The 26,892-nt window shown below is 48.8% G+C and overlaps 1 protein-coding gene across 2 annotated transcripts; it reads left to right on the forward strand.

The window, feature by feature from the left end:
* Positions 1-1,646: 1,646 nt before the first annotated feature.
* MFN2 (mitofusin 2) lies at positions 1,647-25,657 on the forward strand. 2 transcript variants are annotated; one of them, XM_066636955.1, is made up of 19 exons: positions 1,647-1,703; positions 2,489-2,603; positions 7,126-7,304; positions 7,493-7,628; positions 10,797-10,959; positions 11,459-11,583; positions 12,752-12,860; positions 13,316-13,423; positions 13,866-14,019; positions 14,225-14,292; positions 14,817-14,938; positions 15,884-16,010; positions 16,272-16,376; positions 16,980-17,082; positions 17,316-17,536; positions 17,784-17,939; positions 18,381-18,577; positions 19,459-19,593; positions 23,161-25,657. In XM_066636955.1, exons 3-19 carry the CDS (start codon positions 7,130-7,132, stop codon positions 23,228-23,230), a joined length of 2,274 nt encoding a protein of 757 aa, XP_066493052.1. In that variant the 5' UTR covers positions 1,647-1,703; positions 2,489-2,603; positions 7,126-7,129; the 3' UTR covers positions 23,231-25,657. The 2 variants fall into 2 exon arrangements, with proteins under 2 accessions (XP_066493052.1, XP_066493051.1); XM_066636954.1 differs by lacking the exon at positions 1,647-1,703 and adding an exon at positions 1,983-2,274.
* Positions 25,658-26,892: the final 1,235 nt, after the last annotated feature.

Consider the following 26,892-nt stretch of genomic DNA (forward strand, 5'->3'; position numbering starts at 1 on the left):
TATCATCCAAGAGGAAGCAGCTTATTAAAGTGATGTGTAAGGATATGATTCCTTTGAGCATTTGCAAAGTGCCTTTTTCTGTACAAAGAAAACTCAAGGGAAAATTCCAACACTTACTACAGTTTTTTTTCTGGCAAGTCGGTTATAGAAAGGAAGTCTGGCTGAGTCCACTTAAAACGTTATCAGGAGTGCAAACACTTCCACCCGTTAGGCGCACATTGGCATCATCGGCTTTGGCGAAATGTCCAAAACCAGGCACTGGCAGTGAAAGGCTGTCCAAGAGCCAAACGTATTTATTCAGTAGAATTGGCCCCTCTGTTAGGATATCTACTTCTGCACAATGTGTACAGATTTCAGCAAGAGATGTTTACATTAAACGTTTTACAGAAATGAAAGTCTGCATTGATTTATTTGAATGTGCCTGGACGCTTGCTTAAGATCACAGTGAGTGGCCCCCTAAGCTACAGCCCCCTCTGCTGGAAAGTGCTCCAGAGGCAATGCCCCAAAGGAATGCCTGGGCCCTAGAGATCTGGGGCTGTTGTCTGTGATTGCTTCCTTTCTCTTCTGCAGTTGCAACCTGGGGTGGTTTATTCTGCCGTCTTTCTTGGTTCTGTTCATCTGATGTTTTTAGCTAGATGTGCCCAGGTGCTGACATCCCAGAGGAACAGCTACGTGCCTCTGTTGCAGCCAGAACCACAAAATGTCTCCTGACTCCTTGAAGGTGAACGAGTTGCGCAGGCTCCTCGGCTTGGCAAGGACCAGTATTGATCCCCCTTGCAAGAAATGTCTGCAGATTCTGATTTTCCTCCAGCTTGACTCCCTTCAAGCATCTCAAGCAGTCAAGGTCCACCTCACAGGTTGTTGTGAAGGGAAAAGGGGGAGGAGAAGCAACTGCGGCACTTCATGCTTCCCGGGAAGAGTGAGCTCAAAGCGCCTGTTCAGCCTCCAAACGACTGACGCACCACGTGGCAAATTCCTGCCTGCTTTTGGCCTGATCCTGTTGACAGGATCCAGCTGGATCGGGCCAGAGGCCCACCTGTCCAGCCTCCCGTGTCTCCCAGAGGCCTCCCGAGGCACCAGGAGGCCTGTGCCTGCGCCAGGCATTCCGTGGCGGGTCTGCTGCACACCAAGCCTGCGCCTGGGTCGGCCTCTGAGGCGCTCAGGCCTTGCGCGCGTGGAGCGCCCGAGCGGCCCTTCTGCGCCCAACCGCTTCCTTCGCGCGCGGGCAGGAGGCGCAGGCTCCCGCCTCGCCCCAGGCCGGGCTGCGCTGGGCTGCAGGCGGCGGCTCCGGAGCGGGCTGCCCGCTCGGTGAATGCGGCTCTGCCTGGAGGGGCCGCGGGAGTGGGCGGGCGCCTGAGAGGGGCCGCTGGCGGGGCGGTCGCCGGGGGGTTGCGTTCCCGCTGTCCCTTGCGGGGCCGGGCGCGGCGTCGCTCGGAGCTCGGCAGCGGCGTCGGCGCCGCCCTCCCCTCGGGGCCGCGCGCCCCCCGCCAGCCGAGCGCTGCCGCCGACAGCCCCGCGAGGCGAGCAGCGCGGGCGCCCTGGACGCGGCAGTGCGGGGCGGCCCTGCGGGCAGCGCCCCGCCCCCGGACGGAAGCTCCTCCCGGCAGCGGCGCGGCCAACTACGACTCCCGTCGGGCAGCGGGGCTCCCGTCGCGCACTGGCGACGCAACGCGCCGACGCGCTCCCGCGGCGCAGCTGAGAAGGTGAGGCGGAGGTGCCCGGAGGAGAGCGTTGCTCCGCTCCCTGCAGGAGGCTGTGCGGGACGAGGCTTCTCTGCAGCGCTCCCGGAGCCGGAGGGAGGCTCCGCCCCGAGGGGCGCGCGGTTCGGCCTGCGCGCGCGGGAGAGGCGCTCCTCCTCGGGCTCTCAGCGGGCAGGGCGAAGGCGGGAGGCGCGGCGGGAGCCTGAGTGCGCGGCGCTGCAGGCGGGCCCGGCTCTGCGGGGGCTGGAGCGGGCCTGGCCGGGCGCGCGAGGCGAGGCGAGGCGAGGCGAGGCCACCCGGCCGGCTCTTCGCAGGCGCCCCTGCGGCAGCCCGAAGGCTCGTCTCCTCCCGGCGCGTCTCGCGCGCTCGCCGCTGGGCAGGAGGAGGCGTCTGAGGGCGGAGCCGCTGCCGGTCCTTCGCTTCGCAAGGGCCTTGCCGGGAGCGGCGGGCTCGCCCGTGGCGGCAGAAGCGGGTCTCGCCGAGCCGCGGAGAGGCTTCCCTCTGACTTCTGCTGCGCTGAGCAAAAGTGCGGTCGAGGCCAGGAACGGGCGAGCAGAACCCCCGTGCCTGCAGCGTGAGTCTTCTCGCTTGACTGCGAGTGACGGGCGGGGAGTGGAACGCGCCTAGGCACAGCTCAGGGAAAACCAGCGGTGGGGGGAGCAGGTTCGGGGCAGCTGGTGCGGGGCAGGCGAACCCCATTTGCGGTCCTAGCGCTCCTGGAGCAGACCTGCAGGGCGGCTGGAGCAGGTCCTGCGGTCGGCCTCATCCAAGTTTCTTTCTCCTTCCAGCAACTGGGGGGAGCTGCGTTCGGCCCCTTGGCAGCGGCTGTCGTGAGTCCGTTCCAGCCCTTGAGAAGATGCTTCCTAAGCTCGGGTTGTGAAAATCCAGCCTGCAACTTAAAAAGTAAGTGGTAGCACTAGGGGAGTGTGTGCACGAGCAAGAGTGCGCATAACATTAAAAAGGTGGCAGAGCAGCTTTTAAACTGATCCCTGGGGGAAGGCCGACAGGAGCCGAGGGGCATCCGGTTCGGGACTCCTCATCCCTATGGGATGAGGATGGGGAGGTTAGAGAACAACAAGACAAAGGCAGGGTAGGAGAAGAAATTGGGAAAGGTAGGGAGATGGGATGTGATAGACGGTTTGGCACAATGAGAGGATGCGGGGACAAAGGAGCGAATAAGCAGCCCATCCTGGGGCATTCCGTGTATAAATGCTTTTATGCGAATGCCCGAAGTCTACGAGCAAAGGTGGGAGAACTGGAATGTCTGGTGACAAGGGAAAATATTGACATAGTGGGCATAACGGAAACCTGGTGGAATGCGGAGAATCAGTGGGATACCGCAGTCCCGGGCTATAAACTCTACAGGAGGGACAGGCAGGGGCGTGTTGGAGGTGGGGTGGCCCTCTATGTTAAGGAAGGGATAGAATCCAGCAAAGTAGAGATTGAAGGTGGGTCCGACTCCACCGTAGAATCTCTGTGGGTTAAATTACCAGGCTTGTGCAGCGATGTAATACTGGGGGCGTGCTATCGTCCTCCAGACCAGAAATCTGATGGGGACCTTGAAATGAGGAAACAGATCAGGGAGGTGACAAGGAAGGACAGGGTTGTAATCATGGGGGACTTCAATTATCCTCATATTGACTGGGTCAATTTGTGTTCTGGTCACGATAAGGAAACCGGATTTCTTGACGTGCTGAATGACTGTGGCTTAGATCAGCTAGTCACGGAGCCCACCAGAGGACAGGTGACTCTGGATTTAATTTTGTGCGGTACGCAGGACCTGGTTAGAGATGTAAACGTTACTGAGCCATTGGGGAACAGTGATCATGCTGCGATCCGTTTTGACGTGCACGTTGGGGGAAGAATACCAGGCAAATCTCTAACAAAAACCCTTGACTTTCGACGGGCGGACTTCCCTCAAATGAGGAGGCTGGTTAGAAGGAGGTTGAAAGGGAGGGTAAAAAGAGTCCAGTCTCTCCAGAATGCATGGAGGCTGCTTAAAACAACAGTAATAGAGGCCCAGCAGAGGTGTATACCGCAAAGAAAGAAGGGTTCCACTAAATCCAGGAGGGTGCCCGCATGGCTAACCAGCCAAGTTAGAGAGGCTGTGAAGGGCAAGGAAGCTTCCTTCCGTAAATGGAAGTCTTGCCCTAATGAAGAGAATAAAAAGGAACATAAACTGTGGCAAAAGAAATGTAAGAAGGTGATAGGGGAGGCCAAGCGAGACTATGAGGAACGCATGGCCAGCAACATTAAGGGGAATAATAAAAGCTTCTTCAAATATGTTAGAAGCAGGAAACCCGCCAGAGAAGCGGTTGGCCCTCTGGATGGTGAGGGAGGGAAAGGGGAGATAAAAGGAGACTTAGAGATGGCAGAGAAATTAAATGAGTTCTTTGCATCTGTCTTCACGGCAGAAGACCTCGGGCAGATACCGCTACCCGAACGGCCCCTCCTAACCGAGGAGTTAAGTCAGATAGAGGTTAAAAGAGAAGATGTTTCAGACCTCATTGATAAATTAAAGATCAATAAGTCACCGGGCCCTGATGGCATACACCCAAGGGTTATTAAGGAATTGAAGAATGAAGTTGCAGATCTCTTGACCAAGGTATGCAACTTGTCCCTCAAAACGGCCACAGTGCCAGAAGATTGGAGGATAGCAAATGTCACGCCTATTTTTAAAAAGGGAAAGAGGGGGGACCCGGGAAACTATAGGCCGGTCAGCCTGACATCCATACCGGGTAAGATGGTGGAATGCCTCATCAAAGATAGGATCTCAAAACACATAGACGAACAGGCCTTGCTGAGGGAGAGTCAGCATGGCTTCTGTAAGGGTAAGTCTTGCCTCACGAACCTTATAGAATTCTTTGAAAAGGTCAACAGGCATGTGGATGCGGGAGAACCCGTGGACATTATATATCTGGACTTTCAGAAGGCGTTTGACACGGTCCCTCACCAAAGGCTACTGAAAAAACTCCACAGTCAGGGAATTAGAGGACAGGTCCTCTCGTGGATTGAGAACTGGTTGGAGGCCAGGAAGCAGAGAGTGGGTGTCAATGGGCAATTTTCACAATGGAGAGAGGTGAAAAGCGGTGTGCCCCAAGGATCTGTCCTGGGACCGGTGCTTTTCAACCTCTTCATAAATGACCTGGAGACAGGGTTGAGCAGTGAAGTGGCTAAGTTTGCAGACGACACCAAACTTTTCCGAGTGGTAAAGACCAGAAGTGATTGTGAGGAGCTCCAGAAGGATCTCTCCAGACTGGCAGAATGGGCAGCAAAATGGCAGATGCGCTTCAATGTCAGTAAGTGTAAAGTCATGCACATTGGGGCAAAAAATCAAAACTTTAGATATAGGCTGATGGGTTCTGAGCTGTCTGTGACAGATCAGGAGAGAGATCTTGGGGTGGTGGTGGACAGGTCGATGAAAGTGTCGACCCAATGTGCGGTGGCAGTGAAGAAGGCCAATTCTATGCTTGGGATCATTAGGAAGGGTATTGAGAACAAAACGGCTAGTATTATAATGCCGTTGTACAAATCGATGGTAAGGCCACACCTGGAGTATTGTGTCCAGTTCTGGTCGCCGCATCTCAAAAAAGACATAGTGGAAATGGAAAAGGTGCAAAAGAGAGCGACTAAGATGATTACGGGGCTGGGGCACCTTCCTTATGAGGAAAGGCTACGGCGTTTGGGCCTCTTCAGCCTAGAAAAGAGACGCCTGAGGGGGGACATGATTGAGACATACAAAATTATGCAGGGGATGGACAGAGTGGATAGGGAGATGCTCTTTACACTCTCACATAATACCAGAACCAGGGGACATCCACTAAAATTGAGTGTTGGGCGGGTTAGGACAGACAAAAGAAAATATTTCTTTACTCAGCGCGTGGTCGGTCTGTGGAACTCCTTGCCACAGGATGTGGTGATGGCGTCTAGCCTAGACGCCTTTAAAAGGGGATTGGACGAGTTTCTGGAGGAAAAATCCATTATGGGGTACAAGCCATGATGTGTATGCGCAACCTCCTGATTTTAGGAATGGGTTAAGTCAGAATGCCAGATGTAGGGGAGAGCACCAGGATGAGGTCTCTTGTTATCTGGTGTTCTCCCTGGGGCATTTGGTGGGCCGCTGTGAGATACAGGAAGCTGGACTAGATGGGCCTATGGCCTGATCCAGTGGGGCTGTTCTTATGTTCTTATGTTCTTAAGAGAGAGCCTCACCAGAACTCCATCGAGCCCAGCAGACTGTCCCATCAAGTTATTCTCAACCAGATGCCTTTCCCTGCTGATATTCAGGGATAGACTGCCCCTGAACATGGGGTTTTGAGAGGAGGAAGGGACCAGATCTGGAAAAGGATTTCAAGCCCACAACTGTCAGCACCAGTTTGTTAGGAGATATTAACTTTTTAAAGCACTAATCCTGATTTACGGGCCCTGTGCACGCACAGCTCACACCTGCCTCCAGCCTCCTCCCTGATGAAAAGAACTGCGTACCAAGGTGCTCTGCTTCATTCTTCACTTTTGGTTGAGCTTGGGTTGTGCTGGAGATGGGAGGAATTAGTGGCAGCAGCTGTTGCACCTGTTCTGGAAGTGTTGCCTTGTGCTGGTTGCATTCTTTGCTTCTTGCCTCAGCAGGTTTTAGGGTTGCTAATCAAGCAGTCAAAGGCTGAATTTTAGGTGTCATTGTAAGGGGGGAGACCTTGTCCACATTATATTTGAACCTGAGTTCAGGAACGCGATGCCAGGCTTCAGAGCCTGGGGAAAAAGGGAATGTGCTAATTTGGAATCATACTTCGGTCTGGCTTATTTTGTGACCTCCCTCTATAAGTTAACACCCTGTTTCCGCCAGTGGCCAGTTTAGATGTGTGTGTCTTCCATTGTGTGATGACAATGGCCTTTCCCTGCCATTTGTTCCCAATTCTTGAATTTCAGCAGTAAGACTGCCTCTGAACAGGAGTACTGCCCTGCTGAATCAGTCTAAGGCTGCATATATCGGAATCCCACATACTCTTTCCAATGGTGACCAGCCCAGTCTTACCAGGAAACCCACAAGCTCCTCCCCATCTTGGTTTTACCCTGCATGGGGTGTTTAGAAGTGAACTGCCACTACGTATGGAGGTTCTGTCACCAGCCGAGCATAATCACTTTTTAAAAAAATCCCACCAGGGTCTATCAAACCAAGATCCTCTGGGATGCTTCCCGAGCAGGGAGTGAAAAGAACAGCTTTTCGTTCTTTACTGCCCTGTCCATGGAGGCTCCATTTAGCTATCTTGTTTTGTAAACCTCTGTTGACCAGAAATGGCTTGCCAAAAAAACCCAAAAGTGAATTAGACAAATTGGAGACAGGAAATTGTTTCAAGAACTATGCGCAAGATCTCTGCCTGTGCCTGTTTACTGAGTTGCCTGACAGTTTCTCCCTCTTCCCCCCCTCTAGCGAAATGTCCCTGTTGTTTTCCCGCTCCAAGTCGATCGTTGCCAGCAAGAAGGACAAGAGACACATGGCTGAAGTCAACGCCTCCCCGCTCAAGCATTTTGTCACTGCCAAAAAGAAGATCAATGGCATCTTTGAGCAGCTGGCCGCCTATATCCAGGAGAGCTCAGCCTTTCTGGAGGGTAAGTGGTTCTGTAGTCTGTTCCACGCAAGGCTTGGACTGGCAACAGCTCCCCAAGTCTCTCTCTGCCCCACTGCCTGGGAGTGTTTTCACAGGCAATTACTGCTCCTTTGTTTGCAAAAGCAGGGGCCCCATCCACTGAGCTGCAGTCCCACCTGCTGTCTGAACTTGCTTGGCCTCTGGTTTCAGAAACACACAAGAATGGGGAGCTAGACCCAGTCACCACAGAGGAGCAGGTGCTGGAGGTCAAAGGCTATCTGTCCAAGGTCAGCGGCATCAGCGAAGTCCTGGCCCGGCGGCACATGAAGGTGGCATTTTTTGGCCGGTGAGTCAGGTGCTGGGTGGCCTCCTTCACGGCCTGATAAGTAACTTGATGCTGGAGAGAGTGAAGGGTGGGGGCAGCTGCTTGTGGGCAGGCCCTTGCCTGGCTTCAGCCCAGAAGCACAGCTTGTGTCTGCCAGCAGATACCAAGTGGATTTAGTCACCCTCTCGCTGATTATCTCAGCCAGTAAAGCAGACTCCATGTGGGAGAGCCCAGAAGCTGGTTTGGGGAGATGCCACCCAAGCCTGGAAGCAAACTACATATACATAGGCAAATCAAGTCCTTGCCTCCTGGAAGCTGGCATCAAATATCATCTGAAGGTTGTCGGATATCTTTAAAGCACTCTCCTAACTCAGAAAAAAGATTTGTATTTTTAATGCTAATAATTTCTCCCCCTTCTGCAACTAAGCTCAAGTCTGAGCAACTGAAGCAATTGCATACTGTGTTCTGCCTTCATCTTCTTTGGCTTCTTTTGCTATCGCCTTTGCACCTGTGTCTAGATTGTTTGCCCTTTGAGCCAAGGGCCCTGTCCTCTCATTCCTCGTTAAGCACCATATGTAGTGACATCTCTTAGCATGACCTTTGTCCAAGGAACTCAGGATGGCATATAGTCTCCCCTCCCAATAAACTCACAACAGCCCTGCAAGGTGTTCTTGAGAGACAAAAACCAACCCAGGGCACCCACTGAGCTTTGTACCTGAGTGAGAATCCAAATCTGGATCTTGCCACTTCTAGTCCGACTCTCTAATCATGATAGTATATGGTCTCTGAGTATTTATTTAGAAGGTTTATACCTATTTTTGATTAAATAATCCTCAAGGAGGCTTAGACTAGATTAGCAGATAATGAACTATAAAAAAAATTTTTCATGATGAGTGCCATTGTCTGTCCTAAAACTAAATGCTAAAAGCTAGAGACTAAAAATTCTGAAAACTAAAATCACACTCGAAGTTAAAAACAAAGGATTAGAACTAAAAAGTCAAGTAAAGACTATAAAGTAAAAAGGCTTGAAGTAAGAACTAAGAACTATAAAGCAAAGAACTAAAACCAGCAACTAAAACAAAGATTTTCAATCTTTTTCAGCTTATGGCACGCTGACAAAGCACTCATTGTTAAAGCACACCATAATGTTTTTGATAATTGGCAAGGCACACCATGCTGCCAGTGCGGGCCTCACATTCCTGTTGGCCCTGCTAACAAATGACCTTCTTTCAAATTCCTGTGGCACACCTGTGGACCACTCTGGCCATGCCACAGCACAATGGATGAAAATGGCTGAACCAAAAACTGAAGACTTAAAACTGTAACCTTATGTTTCACCCACAATTTTGGTGGGCTTCCTCAGAGGCTACAGCAGCTTTCTCAGAACCTAAAACTCAGAATGCACTTATTTTTATATAGATTGTAACTGATTGCCCACAGGCAGCCCAAACCTGAGCTGCCTGGGCACACAGCTGTGGCGGCATCGAAAATGGCTGCCGCCACATCCTGCATGCCCAAGGCAGCTGCTGGCAGTCTCTTGGGAGAAGGGGACTTTTGCCCCTTTTCCCTGAGTAAGCGCAGTAGCCCTACAATGGGGCTACTTGAGTCAATGCCAGCCCAAAGGTGGGTGGTGAATCAAGAGCCTCCGTGTAAGACGGCGAGCCCTACACAGAGGCTTTGGATCACGTGGAGCAAAGCTCCACCGGTCCCACCTCCCTCCATCCCCACTCCGGCATGCCTCCCCCACCCTCTCCCCACCTCCCTGACACACCTCCTGCCCGCCCTCTGCGCACCTCTGCCCTCCCCAGAACACCTCCTCTCCGCCTCCCCCATGCCCCTGCTTACCTCTCCGCTGCTTGCTGTCCATGCGACCACCAAGCGGTGGAGGTTGGGTGCCCATCCAGCGGTAGCCTGGTTCCGGCTAGTGCTGGGCTACTACTGGTGCTTGACTGGCAGTATGATCCACAAACATGCCTTATGGCACGTTTGCAACAGTGCCCGCCAGTAGTGAGCCGGTGTGCCGAGCCCAGGATTGGGCTCTGAGTTAGGAACATCATTGTCAGGTGTTGGCTCCAGCTGGTTCATTACTCTCTGTCTAGCATTCTTTAGAGCAGGTATCCACACGTTCCTCATTCTCATAGTTCAGTGTTTCTCAGACTGTGGGTTGGGACCCACTAGGTGGCTCACGAGCCAATGTCAGGTGGGTCCGCGTTCATTTCAATATTTTACCTTCAGTATATTAGACTTGAGTCTCCCATGGCACGTGGTTGCATTTGGGGAAATGTTACAGACTTGTACTTTGAACAAGCTACTGTGTATATTCTTTTAGCAATGATAGTAAATGGGACTTACTCCTGGATAATTGTGGGTGGGATTGCAGCCTAGAATTGTTAAATTGTCCTGCTTGATGATGTCACTTCCGATCATGACATCACTTCCTGTGGGTCCTGACAGGTTCTAATTTTAAAAAGTGGGTCTTGGTGCTAAAAATGTGAGAATCACTTTCATCGTTTTTCTTCTTATTCATGTTGTTTTGCTGTTTATATATTTCAGTTGCTTTTCTGTATATACGTGTATGATAGCGGACCGTGTTAGACAACACCTCAGTGTTGTCAAAATTTTCCTTATGTGCTGTTGTCACCCAACTGCTGACTTTTTCAGTTTGTTTTAAACAGTGTCTCCTGTGTTCCTTCATTCAGGTCTGTACGCTTCTTTTCGTATTACGAATGTACACCTTCCTACAATAACATGGGATCTGGTGTACCTCTGCCTGTAAACATGGATCTCTTTCATCTTTAGGTAGTTGCAGAATCTGCTGCAGCTTTACTGTTAGTTTTTATGTTGTCTTGATATTTACAGCAATTTTCCAATGCGATCTGTAACATGTTTGATAGAGGAGAGAAGGGCCCTGGCCTGTGCTGGTGACTCTCCTCCTTTTTAAGATTTGTTCCTCTGCCTTTGTTGAGAAGCTCTTCTAATTGAACTTGGCATTTCTAGGTACAAAGGAGGGGTTCCACCTCTGAGCTGTGTCCCCTCATATCACCTCCGTCTTCACATACGCAAGTTTCCAGTTAAGCCCCTCCCTCTTCTGGTCCTACCAACTCTGCTCATGTTTGCCCAGTTCCAAAACAGCCAGGGAAGTGTTAAGCCTCTTCCCTTCTCCTGCTAAGCAAATCCACCTGTTTGCAGGACAAGTAATGGAAAAAGCACAGTGATCAATGCCATGCTATGGGATAAGGTCCTCCCCTCGGGCATCGGACACACCACAAACTGCTTCCTGCGTGTGGAGGGGACAGACGGCCACGAGGCCTTCCTGCTCACTGAAGGGTCTGAGGAGAGGAAGAGCGTCAAAGTGAGTGTGCCTGGTTTGCAAGTGGTAATTGAGATTCACATGTTGCTTTGTGGGGAGATGGACTAAAGGAAGTGCTTTTTCACAGTATGTGTGATCAGTTGGTAGAACTGCCTGCTGCAGGATGCTGTGATGGTCGATTTGTGTAGGCAAATTTAAAAGAAGGTTGGACAAATTCACAGAGGGGGAGAAGTCTGTCGATGGCAGTTAGTCCCATAGAGGCTATGTGAAACTCTATGTTCATCAGCAGTCTACGTCTGAATACTGGTTGTTGCCATCCTTTTTGGCTGTTGCTGTGTGTTGTTGGCAACCTTCAGTCTCGAAAGACTATGGTATTGCGCTCTGAATGGTCCTTTTTGGCTACAGTTTGTAATAATAGTATGTATTGATTTAGCAGCCAGCTAATTGCAGCAATTTTGTAATTTTTAGCTGTTGTAAAATCTTCAGGTTGGGGTTGGCACAGAAATCTTCTAACTTTCTCACCCTCCCTTGTCTGTGTCAGACTGTCAACCAACTGGCTCACGCGCTTCACCAAGATGAGGTCTTAACAGCTGGTGGCCTTGTTAGTGTGATGTGGCCAAACTCCAAGTGCCCTCTCCTCAAAGATGACCTGGTTTTGATGGACAGGTGAGAGGTCCCGCCTTTCCCCCTCCTTATTCCTGTTAAGCTGCAGGAACTAATTTGTAAGCTGATGCTAAATTCTCCAGGATGCTAATTAAAGCTGGCTTAGCCATCTGGAGGCTGTGATTTTAGCTAATTGCTTTTACTCTTTCTGCTTTATAACCTGCATCTGTCTTAAGGGCAGTGCCCCCCCCCCAAAGTCGCTAAGCTTATTGTGTGTGTTCTGTCAGAGGAAAACACCTTCCCTATTGGAAAAGTCGACCACATTTGGGACTTCTTGGCTTAGAAATAAGATGGTGGACGGGGAGGGAGGCTATACAACTATGCATATGATGGAAAAAGCAGTACTCACTCTCATAATAGAATTTGGAGCCACCCAATGAAGTTGATTGCTTGGCATTAGATTGGGGCAGATGCAAGGAAAGACTCTGGCCCATAACTTATAGTTTAGTATTTGCTGCCCCAGGGCACGGTAGGTGCTATGAGGCAAAAGTCCTGCTGAGCAGGACAAGGTTTGTCAGTGCCTATTTATCAGGCATTTGAACTTCCATCCTTGGAGGCAGTCTACCTCTGAATGCAAGTTACTAGTGGCAAAGCAACAGGAGTGTCTTGCTTGTCGGCTTCCTAGAGGCATCTGCTGTAAAGAGAATGCAGGGACTAGATGAGTGGTTCCCAACCTTTAGAAGCCTGGGGACCACTGAGGCAAAAATTGGAATTGTCATGGACCAGTTGTGGCTGTGGAGAGTCTGATCTCCACCCCTTCTGGGGGTCCGACTCCCAAGCACTCCCCCATGGACTATCGGAGAGGCTGGAGAATGGCCTGCCCACAGCGACAGCTGACACTTTAGTGGTTGTAGCTGTGGGCAGGCCATTCTCTGCCCTTTTTGGTGGTCCACAGGAGATTGATCACTTTCAGTGTCTCGCTGTGCAAGGAAAGGTGATTTCTTTCCTGAGACCCCAAGGACCACCTGTGGCCCCGGACCACAGGTTGGGAACCAGTGGGCTACGGACCTTGCAGTCTGTTCCATTCTTTTGTGTTTCTCCTGTTTTTAAAACAGACTTTTGGTTAAAGAGATCTGTGGAAGAGTCTGTTAATTGAGGAAAGGTGTTTTTTGAACTGAGAGGCAGCTGTTTTAATAACCCTTTATTTCCCTGCTGCTCTGCATGCATTTAGCCCTGGGATCGATGTGACCACTGAACTGGACAGCTGGATCGACAAGTTCTGTTTGGATGCTGACGTGTTTGTTCTGGTGGCCAACTCTGAATCCACACTGATGCAAACGGTAATGCACCTCCCCTTTGTTCGCTCATCCTGATTTGAATTACAGCCCCTCAAAGACACAGAACTAAAACCTGTGTTTTAATAATACATAGAACCCTGCAATTTGTCCAAGAATAAGCAATCCTTCATGCATATATTCTTGTGCAGAAGTTGGCCTGCCTGGGTTGCTTTCTCAAGTCTCCAAAACAGCCAATGTTATCCCTTCCCTTGGCCTCACCCTCTCTCACCAATCATGTCAATTATGGGCAAGGTTGCCTCTCCTGCCTTTAATTCTGAGTTGCCTGTCAGACAGCCCCACGCTGGCTTTTGGGGTTGCCCATAATTTGTATCTATGGAACACAATTCTTGATGGACTGCACAGTGGTGAAAATGTGGGGGTTGAAGTAGGTCCCGGATTCGACACTCAGCTCTCTGCTTCAATGCCAAAACCATTGTATTGGTCACCCCTGTTTTCAGGAAAAGCAGTTCTTCCACAAAGTGAACGCCCGCCTGTCTCGGCCCAACATTTTCATCTTGAACAACCGCTGGGATGCTTCAGCCTCCGAGCCAGAATACATGGAAGAGGTGAGACATCCTGGGAAAAGGGGCTGGTCTTTCTGTAAAATGGGAACATTTTTGTTGTGAGTTGGATAGAACCAGCAGTGGGTGGGAATCCTGAGTTTCTCTACTCAAGGATCCTGGATTATTTGCTCTTTGGGATTGGGGAATAGGGAGGAGACTCTGTTCAATGTTTTAAGCAACTTGGAGGAAGGGGGTGTGGAAATCTACCAGTAACTAATGTACAGTACTTCTGCATTATCCGTGGGGGTTTTGTTCCAGGAAATCCATGGATAATAAAACTTGCAGGTTTTGGGGGCCCTGTAATCCTCCCCTCGCCTCTGGAAGATTCATGTGGGTCCAACCTGCAGATAACGAAATCCACAGGTCCAGAATCTGCAGATACAAAGGGCCTACTGTAATAATGACATCCTGCATCATATGCCTGTCTGCGTGTCCTTCCCCTTAGGTGCGGCGTCAACATATGGAGCGCTGCACCAGCTTCTTGGTGGAGGAGCTGGGGGTGGTAGACCGTGCACAAGCTGGGGACCGGATCTTTTTCATCTCTGCAAAAGAAGTGCTGAGTGCCAGGATCCAGAAGGCTCAGGGGATGCCTGAAGGAGGTAAGCAACCTGGCTCTTTCAGGTATAGGATAGAGCAGAGGCTGCTTCCTCCCCGTTCACCCCGCAGCGCCAGCTGCCGCAGCATCCAAGTGCTTCTGCCTAAAACAGCAGCTGAAAAGGGACCTCGCTTGTTCATCTTAAATTTGTTGGTCTTGCAGTTGTTGGCGATTCCCAAAAACCTTGCTCTTGATGCTTTCCCCGTTAGGTGGCGCGCTGGCGGAAGGGTTCCAAGTGAGGATGTTTGAGTTCCAGAACTTTGAGCGAAGATTTGAGGCGAGTGCTCTGATCTGTACAGATGAGCCCCAATGAGGAAATGAAGCTGTTTTAATAAATGGGGTTAAAACATTGCCATTGGCCGGGCCCTCTGAAATGATGCCCTCATTTCTGAACAATTGGAGAATTTGGTGGGTGGGACTCTTCCTTGATTGAACTTGATTTTAAACAATTAATGCTCCAGCCAGTACAGCCTTCCAAGGACTGAAGCTGAGTGAACTGTTACAAGGCATCAAGGGGGCTGTGCCCTTACCCTCCTTCCTCACCCCTCTTGTGAGCTCGTGTCACAGGATAGGAGTTCAGGCTGTGCACCTTCCTGCAGGGGTGTGAAGTCCAGCATCGTGTAGCTCTCAGTTTCATTTTGTGTTTTCAAGTTTTAGCCCTTCACCTTTGCAAAGATAGACTGGAAAAATATATGGGCAATTTATCCACCCGTAGCTTATGTCACCTTCACTGGTTTAATTGGCATAACCTACTGCAGGGAGCAGAGTCTTAGTTTTTTTTCTCCATCTCTGCTTGCACAGGAATGCATTTCACAGTCTGCGGTGAAGACCAAGTTTGAGCAGCACACGGTCAGAGCCAAGCAAATCGCAGAAGAGGTCCGCCACATCATGGACTCGGTCCATGTCGCTGCCCAGGAGCAGAGGTGAGTGCCTGTGGGAGTCCTGCCTGCAGGTGTGCAAGAGGAAGCAACGTGTGTTTTTTCTAGAGAAACTGTGGAGATAAGCAGAGACACAGCAAGTTCTAGAGCTCAGTTCTAGTTTGAGTAATAGAGTGTGTCCTCAAAGCCATGGCTGAACTCATACCATCATGAATGAAATGGAACCATTGAGTGTTTGGGGGCTGACTTAGAGCTACCAGTGGTAACGGTTAACTTAAGGCTGTTGCCTATTTCATCCCGCATGATTCATTGCATAAGAACAAGAGTATCTTGGGCAGGAGGTCTGGTCTAGAGGGTAGAGCCTCTGTTTGCCTGAAGATAACATCCGCAGGTCGCCAGTTCAAGGCCACCGGCACTGTGAACGGCAAGACCTTGAAGCAGCTGACAAGCTGAGCCGAGTTATTCCACCTGCTCTTTGGTGTGAGCAAAGAAGCTTCTTGGCTGCCCTCCATGTGAGAGATGAAGGAGCTGCTTGTCAGCTTGCGTGGGAGGAAACTTGAGGCCAGAATGTGATACCAGATCAGAAAGATCCATCTGAAATGTTGTGGTTCTTGAAAGAAAGAACCTTTCGATTGTAAAAATCCCTATGGGGATTTAGAACAGCCTGCCTTTGTAAAGTGCCTTGAATAAAGTCTGAGGAGAAATCTGAAGACCAAGAAAGGTAGTATATTATTATTATTATTATTATTATTATTATCCTACTAAGCGCTTCAAAAACCTTTGTTGCTATTGTGGTTCTCTATACAGTGGTAATTCCTTTTGCCCATCCTTCAAAGCTGTTACAGGAGCCCTTGTATCCTTGCTTAGTCTTGCTGGCATTTCTTTGCCTGTGGATCTCCAGGATTCCAGTTGGTGGAGGAAGTCAGCTGCAGATGAGGTTTGTGTGTTTCTGCCATCCTAATGTATGTATCATCCTTCTCTCTCCTCTAGGATTTACTGCCTGGAGATGCGAGAGGATAAGCAAGAGCGCTTGGGTTTCATTGACAAACAGCTGGAGCTACTAAGTCATGACTACAAGCTGAAAATCAAACAGATCACAGAAGAAGTGGAACGGCAGGTGAACAGAGGGAGTAAAAATCCAGAATGAGTTCTGTTCTGGGGAGCAAAATTGGGGAAAGGGAGCTGGGTGCTTTTACCGAGGGCTCTGTGTGCCTGGTGTCGCACAGAAGCTGTACAGCCCTGGCCACAGTTCTCAAGCTTTCACTGTCCACCTGGGCAAAGGGGGGAGGGCTCCAAATCACAGGAGCAAAAGGAGAGGAAACCTCAGCATTGCACAGAGGTTATTTCACATCTCCCTGACCTGCAATTGCACTTCCAGGTGTCAAACGCGATGGCAGAGGAGATCAGGCGGCTTTCAGTGCTGGTGGATGACTTCCAACTGGACTTCCACCCATCTCAAGTGGTCATAAAAGTTTACAAGAATGTGAGTGCTGGAGCCTTGCTGATCTCTTCTCATGTCCATTTGTTGGAGCTGCAACCTCTTGTCCAGTGTTGGCGCATTTATGCTTCCTCAAGTGCAGATTATGGCTTGGTTTCAGAGGGCATATACTATGTATAACTTTACTTTCTACAACTTTACGTTCACATATTCGAGTCAAAGCCCTGTGTCATTTAGAGAGTGATAAATTATTTTTAAAAAATCTTTTGCGGTTCAACAAGAAGCTTAAAGCTGGAATAAGAGCAAAGTAAAAATGGGAGCTAGGCAGAAAGGTTGCCTCTCAATTACAGACTCTGTAGTCAATTTAAGGCACTGTTCAGCACTAGGGCTGGAACCTTGCCTGACCTGAAGGGCTGATTTAGGGTTGTTGCTGCTTTCATCCTGTGTGCCTGTTCATAGGGAAGCAGGAGCTTCCATGTGTTGGTCACTGGTTTTTGAAATCTGTGTGTTTATAAATTGTGTTATTCTAAATGACTGATTTAGGGCAGTTGTCGTCATCCTGTTTGTGTGTTCCTAAAAGAGACTTTCTTGCTCCCTGACAAAGGGGAGGAAAGTCCTGGTGTAAAGATGCCCTTGTCTGCCTTTCAGGAGCTGCACCGGCACATCGAGGAAGGTTTGGGCCGGAACATGTCAGATCGCTGTTCCAGCTCCATCACAACATCCCTGCAGACTGTGCAGCAGGAAATGATAGGTGAGCACCTGCAAGGGAAAAAGCAGCTACTCGAAGTCAGTTGCAGCCTGAGCCAGCTGTTGCAGTCAGACTTCATTGCCTCCCATCTAAATTAAAATAGCGCAACTGTGTGTGAGCAGGACAGGGTAGGCACATTGTGGCGAAGGTGAGTGGGCTCAGGGACCTATTTCTGGAACTCTTGCCCAGACAGTCTGCTCCCTTCTCATTCAACTTCTCTTCTCCATTCCGTCAAGATGGCTTAAAGCCCCTCCTTCCCGCCTCAATCCGGAGTCAGATCGACATCTTGATCCCCCGGCAGCGCTTCACCCTCAGCTACGACCTGAACTGCGACAAGCTCTGTGCCGACTTCCAAGAGGACATTCAGTTCCACTTCTCTCTCGGATGGACGATGCTTGTGAACCGGTTTTTAGGACCAAAGAACACCCGCCGAGCCTTAATGGGGTACAGTGACCAGGTAAGAAGAGCCGTGATGGATCAGACCAAACCATCAACTGGTCCAGTATCTGGCTACACACAAGCAAGTTGCTGTGTCCTGGCCCTTGGTTTGCCCAGTCTCTAAAATGGGTATAACAAAACCCTCTTGGTTTCATTATTTGAGTGAATGAAATCATAGATTTTGCATTGTGTTGCAGAATGTCCTCCATTTTTATTTCATTTTTTGCACCTCTGTCTCCTATCCCTGCCCCCTTCTTTCTCATTAGGCTCAGCGTCCTTTACCTTTGACACCTGCAAACCCAAGCCTCCCTCCTCTACCTCAGGGATCCTTGACTCAGGAGGAGCTGATGGTCTCCATGGTGACAGGGTTGGCCTCGCTTACATCCAGGACTTCTATGGGCATCCTTGTGGTTGGTGGAGTGGTAGGTTTTAAAGATAATCTTGAGAGCCACACCCCCATTCCATGATCTAAATTGTACTCCTGTGCTTTCAGATTTTATTGTTGGTGACTTCAGTAATTCAGTTTCGTTCAAATGATTGAACATTCCATGACATCACAATGACTCAGCCAGTGAGGGGGTAGGTGGGCAGTTGTTGGCCACATGCATCAGTCTATCTTCTAGGATACGAAACATATCACTTGTAACCCTTAGGGCGCAATCCTTAACCCACTTTCCAGCACCGGAGCAGTGCAGCACCGAGGTTAAGGAACAAACATTCCCTTACTTTGAGGAGGTCTCCGTGAGTGACACCCAACTGCAGGATGCAGCACACGTCCCATTGGCACCGCTATGCTAGTGCTGGAAAGTTGGTTAGGATTTGGGCCTCAGAGCTTTCTCTCTTCTCTCTGGTGTAACTTGCAGGTGTGGAAAGCTGTGGGCTGGCGGCTAATAGCTCTTTCCTTTGGCCTGTATGGGCTCCTGTATGTCTATGAGCGCCTCACCTGGACCACCAAAGCCAAGGAGAGGGCCTTTAAGCGGCAATTTGTGGAATATGCCGGCGAGAAGCTCCAGCTCATTGTCAGTTACACCGGCTCTAACTGCAGCCATCAAGTCCAACAGTGAGTTCCTTTGTTCACGTTCTGCATTAGATGGGAATGAGAATGCATTGACATGGCCCATTTCTCCAACTGGTTTGAAACCTATTTAACCATTGTGGCTTGTTGACAGAAGACTGTTGGGAGGTGTCACGCCTGCAAGTGGGTCAAAAATTACCTGGAAAATCTCAGTGTGGTTACAGCCCCATGCCATTGGTTGAGCTGCTATGACATCACTTAATGTTCATTAGCATTCATACTTTTGAGTGCTTATGGCAGATTAAACCTAATTAAAAACAGTTTCATGAATTTGGTATTTTGTACATGGCCATTTTAGCACTGAAAATGCATATCGCATAAGTGAGGCTTCAGATTGCAAAGATCTTCTACCTAAAGAAGCAGGCTTCTTTGGACACAATACCCAACATAAGTCCATAGTCCTTTTTAACATGCTCAGTTGAGGTAGGACAAAAACAGTATGCAGAATATACTGATTAATGCAACTTTTCCTTAATCTGCATCGTTATTACAATACATATAAAATTCCCTTTCTGTGGTGCAAGATTTGTAGTGTTTTCTACAAAGAGTAAAAACTCCAAACTGGTCCTTAGACTGATACAATAAGTTAGTACTTGGATGGGACACCGCCTGGGAATACTGGGTGCTGTAGGCTTATACCATAGTCTTTCGAGACTGAAGGTTGCCAACCAAAAAAAATAAGAGGTGTTGAAACCTGTTCACTGAGGCTGAAAGTCCCCAATCAAGCTGTTAAAACAGCTTCATTGTGTCACAGGGCAAGAAGTTATCTCCTGTGGTCCAGTTTTAACTGGGGAGAGGGGCTGCTACTGGGCCTGCATTACCTTGTTGCCTTTCTCTTTTGTGTGCCTGTCACTGAAAATAAAAAGGGAGCTCGCAGGAACCTTCGCTCAGCTCTGCCAACAAGTTGACGTCACAAGGGACGATCTTGAGAAGGAAATCGCTGCCCTGAATCAAAAGATTGAGATCTTGGACTCCTTGCAGAGCAAAGCTAAGTTACTCCGGTAAGGGATTTCCTTCGCAGTCTTTGTAGGGAGTAATTTATATTCTTACTCTGCTCTTGGCATAAAAGACTTGACTGGTTTGCTCCCCTAGTGTAAGAGTACCTGGTGGGTATATCCTCTCTACTTTTAAAATAAAATATTTTATTTCCTGAAGAATTTCTGGTGGGTAGAATACACCTTTGACATGATTGTGTTGAGAGACACTGATACGGTGCCCAGTGGTTTCATCTGCTGCCTTCCTTGTTTTTTATAATTCCTAATTCAGCAATTTTCAGTATATAGCTTCTCATGGCACACTGATGTCAGTGGTCTTCGCCTCTTGTGATGTCACATCTGGCTTCCAGGAGACCATTCCCAGTTCAGTGGCTCTGTTTCTTCTAGGAAGAAGGATAGACAATTTGTTACTACAGAAAGTTGTCCTAGAAACAGAGCCTCAGCACCCGGAAGAATTTTTCAGCCATTTTCAACTGCTGTGCTCCAAATTCCTGCAGCACACCTGCAGACATTTCACAGCACACGTTGAAAGTCGCTGTCCTAATTGTCCTACTTCATACTGTTTTTTTTTAATTGTTGTGAACTGCTTTTGAAGGGGCTCATAACTGCTCATTATGGTCGAAAAGCAGCATGCAAATATCCTAAGCAAATAATGAAATATTATTGTAAATAAATAATAATAATAAAACTTTATTTTTATCCCGCCCTTCTCCCTAACGGGACCTATTGTAAAATAGTTACCCAACTAAGAGCTCAATCCTGGGCTTGGTGCTGTGGCTCCATTCTGTTGCACACTGTCACAAATGCGCCGTGAGGCACGTTTGCGAGACTCACAGCCAGACTACTGCCCATGCTAGCCCAGCGCCGGCTGGTGCTGGGCTAGCGCCAGGCGGGTGCCCAGCCACCACTGCTCAGCAGTCTCACGGACCACCGAGCCGCAGCACAGTATGCGGGGGCAGGCAGGGAGGCTGGCAGGGGGAGGTGTGACAGGGAGGGGTGCTGGGAGAGGGAGACTTCCCTCAAATGAGGAGGCTGGTTAGAAGGAGGTTGGAAGGTAAAAAGAGTCCAGTCTCTACAAAGAGCATGAAGGTCGCTCAAATCAACAGTAATAGAGGCCCAGCAGAAGTGTATACCGCAAAGGAAGAAGCGCTTGACTAATTCCAAGAGGTGCCCACATGGCTAACCAGTCAAGTTAGAGAGGCTGTAAAGGGCAAGGAAGCTTCCTTCCGTAAATGGAAGTCTTGCCCTAATGAGGAGAATAAAAAGGAACATAAACTGTGGCAAAAGAAATGTAAGAGGGTGATACAGGAGGCCTAGAGAGACTATGAGGAACACTCAGCCAGCAACATTAAGGGGAATAATAAAAGCTTCTTCAAATATGTTAGAAGCAGGAAACCCGCCAGAGAAGCAGTTGGCCCTCTGGATGGTGAGGGAGGGAAAGGGGAGATAAAAGGAGACTTAGAGATGGCAGAGAAATTAAATGAGTTCTTTGCATCCGTCTTCACGGTAGAGGACCTCGGGCAGATACCGCTGCCCGAACGGCCCCTCCTGACCAAGGAGTTAAGTCAGATAGAGGTTAAAAGAGAAGATGTTTCAGACCTCAATGATAAATTAAAAATCAATACGTCACCGGGCCCTGATGGCATCCATGCAAGTGTTATTAATTAACTGAAGAATGAAGTTGCTGATCTCTTGACTAAAATATGCAACTTGTCCCTCAAAACAGCCACGGTACCAGAGGATTGGAGGATAGCAAATGTCACGCTGATCTTTAAAAAGGGAAAGAGGGGGGGACCTGGGAAACTATAGGCCAGTCAGCCTAACCTCTATACCGGGGAAGGGGGTATAAGATGGTGGAATGCCTCATCAAAGATAGAATCTCAAAGCACATAGACAAACAAGCCTTGCTGAGGGGGAATCGCATGGCTTCTGTAAGGGAATCGCATGGCTTCTGTAGGGTTGTGCAGTGAGGTGGCCAAGTTTGCAGATGACACCAAACGTTTCTGCATGGTGAAGACCAGAAGTGATTGTGAGGAGCTCCAGAAGGATCTCTCCAAACTGGCAGAATGGGCAGCAAAATGGCAGATGTGTTTCAACGTCAGTAAGTGTAAAGTCATGCACATTGGGGCAAAAAATCAAAACTTCACATTTAGGCTGATGGGTTCTGAGCTGTCTGTGACAGATCAGGAGAGAGATCTTGGGGTGGTGGTGGACAAGTGTCGTGTCCCCAAGATGAAAGTGTCAACCCAATGTGCAGTGGCAGTAAAGAAGGCCAATTCTATGCTTCGGATAATTAGAAAAGGTATTATATAAAGGTATATAATATTATAATGCCATTGTACAAATCTATGGTAAGGCCACACCTGGAGTATTGTGTCCAGTTCTGGTCGCCGCATCTCAAAAAGGATATAGTGGAAATGGAAAAGGTGCAAAAGAGAGCGACTAAGATGATTGCTGGGCTGGGGCACCTTCCTTATGAGGAAAGGCTATGGCGTTTGGGCCTCTTCAGCCTAGAAAAGAGAAACCTAAGGGGGGACATGATTGAGACATACAAAATTATGCATGGGAAGGATAAAGTGGATAGAGAGATGCTCTTTACCCTCTCACACAACACCAGAAGCAAGGGACATCCACTAAAATTGAATGTTGGGAGGGTTAGGACAGACAAAAAAAAATTTTTTTTACTCTGTGTGTGGTTGGGCTGTGGAACTCCTTGCCACAGGATGTGGTGACGGCATCTGGCCTGGATGCCTTTAAAAGGGGATTGGACAAGTTTCTGGAGGAAAAATCCATTATGGGTTACAAGCCATGATGTGTATGCGCAACCTCCTGATTTTAGAAATGGGCTATGTCAGAATGCCAGATGCTAGGGAGGGCACCAGGATGCAGGTCTCTTGTTATCTGGTGTGCTCCTTGGGGCATTTGGTGGGCTGCTGTGAGATACAGGAAGCTGGACCAGATGGTTCTATGGCCTGATCCAGTGGGGCTGTTCTTATGTTCTTAGGTCCATGGAGCTCCACTGCACCGGATCCAAGGCATTCCAAGGGATCCAAGGCTTGGCTCCCTACACAAATGCCTTTACTTTATCATTGACCTCTTGGTCGGCCCGCAGTAGCCCAGGGCACACAGGATCCGGCAGCAGCCATTCTTGGTGCCACTGAGGCTGGGTGCCCCAGGCAGCTCAGGATTGGGCTGCCCATCAGTCACAACTGATTAACTGAATAAGCTGTAGTGATTGGTTGGCTTGTTAACTAATTTAAATTGGCAGGTAAGTTAAAGCAATAGGGAAAAAGTGTATATGGATACATCTGTGTGTTGTAGCAGGTGTTGTATTAGAGGAGTGGCTTCTACCTCTATGTTTCTCACAAAGAATGCTTCACACATTTTTTTCTCTGCCTCTTACATAATGTCTCTTCTGATATACCATCTGTCCTTTTCATACCACTTGCATTAAATATGTATATATTTGGGCTTGTTTCTCAAGTTGCAAGGAGCCACGTTAGTCTATCAAACATGTCTTTTAATGAATAACTGATCGGTTACTCACAAATGATTATCATGTCTTCTCCTCAGGAATAAAGCTGGTTGGCTGGACAGTGAACTGAACATGTTCACGCACCAGTATCTGCAGCAGAGCAGATAAGTGGGGAAAGACAGAGGAGGATGGCTGCCTGCCTGCCTTGCACCCTTCTGGGAAAGCTGTTCCAAGCGGGGGGAGCCCTCTTGGGCCTGCACAGAAGCTCGTTGCTGCGTCTCCTGTGGCGGAAAGTGGAGGCGGAGAAAATCCCACTTCAGTTCTGCATGGTTAACATTCTCACCTCTAGGATGCTCTTCGTTCTTAGAATCCTCTCTCTTCCCAGCAGTGATCTTAAGCTAACACTTTAGCAAGAGAAATGCCTGTGTTTAGGCACAGCGGGATGGGAAATCTGCTACCTGTCCTCTTTTTAAACCAACAAGGAATTGCCCAGAAACACCTGGACACATTCTGCATAAATCCCTTCCAGTGGCTTTGGTTTGAAATATCCTCAGATTCATGGAAATGGATTATCCCTTCTTGTATATGGTGGGCATGATCCAGCCACACTTTTAAGACTTGTTAGTTTTGCTGGAGGAGAAAGTCCTGTTCTCTGTTCCCTCCTTGTTGAAATTGAAGGGGTGTGCTTAATTGTGGATGGAGCGTGTCTGCTGTGAATGGAAGGCCCCCATCAAGTCAGGTTGTGACCTTTATCTGCACCAATTCGTACACAAATCTATATGGAGGTCCAAACAATTCTACACAGACCCTTCCCACAAAGCCACCCACTTGCAGTCCAAATATTTCAACTCCTGAAATTGGGCAGTTGGGCTTCTGGGCTAACATGCAGGGATCGTCCTTGGTTGTGGGATCCAGCCGCCTTCTTTTTAGCTAAGCTCTTTGTTTTTTTTTAGAAGGGCAGGAAATACACAAACCACTTCCTGGTTTCTCAGTGGCCCACCAAGACCTACCTTCTGCCCCTCCACTCTTGGCAAAATCCACAACTAGGATTAGTGTGTAGTGGTGGGTGCCCAAAGATTTGCAGGGAAGAATGCCCAAATTGGAAAAGTTGGGTTGGTTGCATAGATCCCCAGCCTAGGATTACTAACTCTGTATGGTCACCTCTTTTAATTTTATAGAGGTTGTGCTCATGGCAACTAATGGCAATGGATGGATCAACTTCCCTTGTTCTTGAGTAAATTCCTTTTTGTTCTTGCGCATGGCTCCATTCCCCTATTCCCTTATGCCACCAGTCCTCTTGGAGTCAGCAGAACTACATACCCTTGATGAATTTATTAAGAGCCTGGCTGCTGACCCTAAGAGTCGGAGGTACACATATGACTATGTAATGAAATTGTAGAAGAACCCCGTTCCCGAATTGATTTTTTCAGAATGTGGTCCTTGAGCATCCTCCCTTTAGCACTTCGAAATGCAGCCTTCTAAGATGGCATGAACAGACTACAGCCTATAGCAGATTTTGATCCCTTTTATTGTCTCCAATTCCATGTCAAATGTATTATTTTGGTGCACTGATATGCTTGGCTACCATTTCAGAATGCTGAAAAAAAGTTCTATGTTGTGGCATCTGCAGAGCAGGTTTGGTTATATTCTTTTGATCGTCTACTTGATTTTCTTCCTTTTTTTAAAATCAATTTAAAAATACAGTAGTGTTTGAAAGGGAGAAGAAATGGAAGCTTGCCAGTTTCTAGAGGGTATCCCCCCCCTTAATTTTTTTTTAAATCTTCCTACATAAACTTTTACAGGAAAGACCAAATTTCACAGGAACAGTTTCATGTGTTCATACACAGAAGGCATTTCATGTTGGAAGGAACACGTGTATTCTGATGATATTGGGTGTCATATCCACATGCCGATTGCAGCTTCTCCTTCAACTGAGGAGGATCTCCTGGATGGGTTATGCTTCTCACTGGCTGTGTGTAGATTGGCATTGGACCTGCCACACATGTGACTAAGTTTGCAACAACAGGACAAACCTTGATTTGTTTCGTGCAATTGTGCAAAATTTTGTGCACAGTTCTGCTTTTGTGGAGCTTGGGAATTTGTCCTTCTAAACCACAGGTACAGCCATGAAGTTACAACAGTTCCCTGACCTCACTAAGGTCACCCATCTCTTTTGTGAGTGATCCCCAAACTCAGCCCAGTTGCCAAGGAGCTAGATTTCCCCACCACCACCAACTTGAATGAATATTTTTCAGTTTCCAGCTGATGCATTGCTGGGAGAGTGCAGTCTTTTTCTTTGACTAGAAAATCAGCCATACTCCATTGAACAAAAAGCTCAATTTTTAGAGAAAACAAGTCTAATGAAATGCACTTTATTATTTTTTAATTGCTGCTAACGTCACAGTTACTTAGATTATTGGTTTTCCTCCTTGATCGAATGCGAAGTGGGGGCTCTTTGAAAATCCGAACTACAGACTGTGTCCTTCTCTGCTGTGTTTACCGCGGCCAGTTTTTCATTCTGCATGAATTTCTGTTTCCTGCTGTATTGGTGCAGTTAATATTGGAAACCAGAATTAAAAAGAAACAAAAAATGAATGGATCATCTCTGGTGTTTTTTTGAGGGGGGAAGGGGAATTCTCTGCCTTGTTGGTTATTTCATATACCAAAAATGGCTCCCTCTGTTTTATGAGTCCAGCTTCTGTCAAGTAGGAAGTGTGAAGAGAACTAGGAAGAGCTGGCCCAAGGCTTCCTGGAGCATGCTAAATACTGTAGATGGAGTGTTATGCCAACCTCTGTTCCTCCGATACCCTGGACTGGAAATGGGAGCGGAGAGGAAGTGTGGAGGAGGTGAGGGTGATGAATGAGAGCAGTGTCCACAGCCCTCTTCCACATTTCTTTCCTCCCTTTCCCAATCCAGGCTGTGGGAGGAGCAAGTAGGTGGAAGAAGGTGCCTTGGGTTGTAACCCCAGTTGCCTGGCTTAAATGGGCCAGCCTGGTCTCGTGTAAGAGATGCACACAAATACACAGAAAAGTCTAGGAAGAAATGTTTTGGGGTGGTGACAGTACATGCTGTTCTTGGGGAGACTAGTGAACCCTCCCCACTTTGGGATAATTGAGTGTAATTTTATTTTTGTGAACTGCCAGAGGGGTTGCCAATGCAAGTTCAGCCCAAGTCATTTTCTGTGCCAAAGTCTTCAACTGCTGTAACCACTCTACTCACTGGCCAGGATTGCACCCTCCTCCTGACATGTGCTTACTTGGGAGTAAGTCTGTTACAGCAAAAGCAACTTGGTTGAAGTGGGGGGTGGGCGGGTGTCATCACCTTCTCTTTGGACATTGTCTCTACAAGAACAGCCCTGCAGGATCAGGCCATTGGCCCACTGAGACCAGCTTCCTGTGTCCCAGTGGCCCATCGGATGCTTCAGGGACACAAGAGGCCTGCAGCCTGGTGCCCTCCCTTGGTAGCCCGTTTCTAAAAGCAGGAGGCTGCACATCATGGCTTGTGACCCGCAAGGGACTTTTCCTCCAGAAACTTGTCCGGTCGCCTTTTAAAGGCATCCAGGCCAGATGGCAGCACCACTTCCTGTGGCAAGGAGTTCCACAGACCATTACACGCTGCGCAAAGAAACACTGTCCTTTGCCTGTCCCGACTCTCCCCACACGTCTCAGCGGAGGTGCTGCTCTGCCTGCGAGGCGGCCCCCCAACTGGCGCGTCTTCCTCGGGCCTCCCCAGGATGGAGCCTTGGCGAGCGTGCACGGGGGGGGGGCGCAACTGCAGCGCGCGGCGGGCCCTTTAAGGGGCGGGAGGGGCGATGCGTGGCGCGCCGGGC

Source organism: Tiliqua scincoides, chromosome 9, assembly GCF_035046505.1.
Source record: "Tiliqua scincoides isolate rTilSci1 chromosome 9, rTilSci1.hap2, whole genome shotgun sequence".
Classification (NCBI taxonomy): domain Eukaryota; kingdom Metazoa; phylum Chordata; class Lepidosauria; order Squamata; family Scincidae; genus Tiliqua; species Tiliqua scincoides.

Coding starts and splice junctions, on each gene's coding strand:
- MFN2 (XM_066636955.1), top strand. CDS start 7,130: ATGTCCCTGTTGTTTTCCCGCTCCAAGTCGATCGTTGCCAGCAAGAAG. Junction 7,629..10,796: donor AAGGTGGCATTTTTTGGCCG/GTGAGTCAGGTG, acceptor ACCTGTTTGCAG/GACAAGTAATGGAAAAAGCA. Junction 13,424..13,865: donor AGCCAGAATACATGGAAGAG/GTGAGACATCCT, acceptor CCTTCCCCTTAG/GTGCGGCGTCAACATATGGA.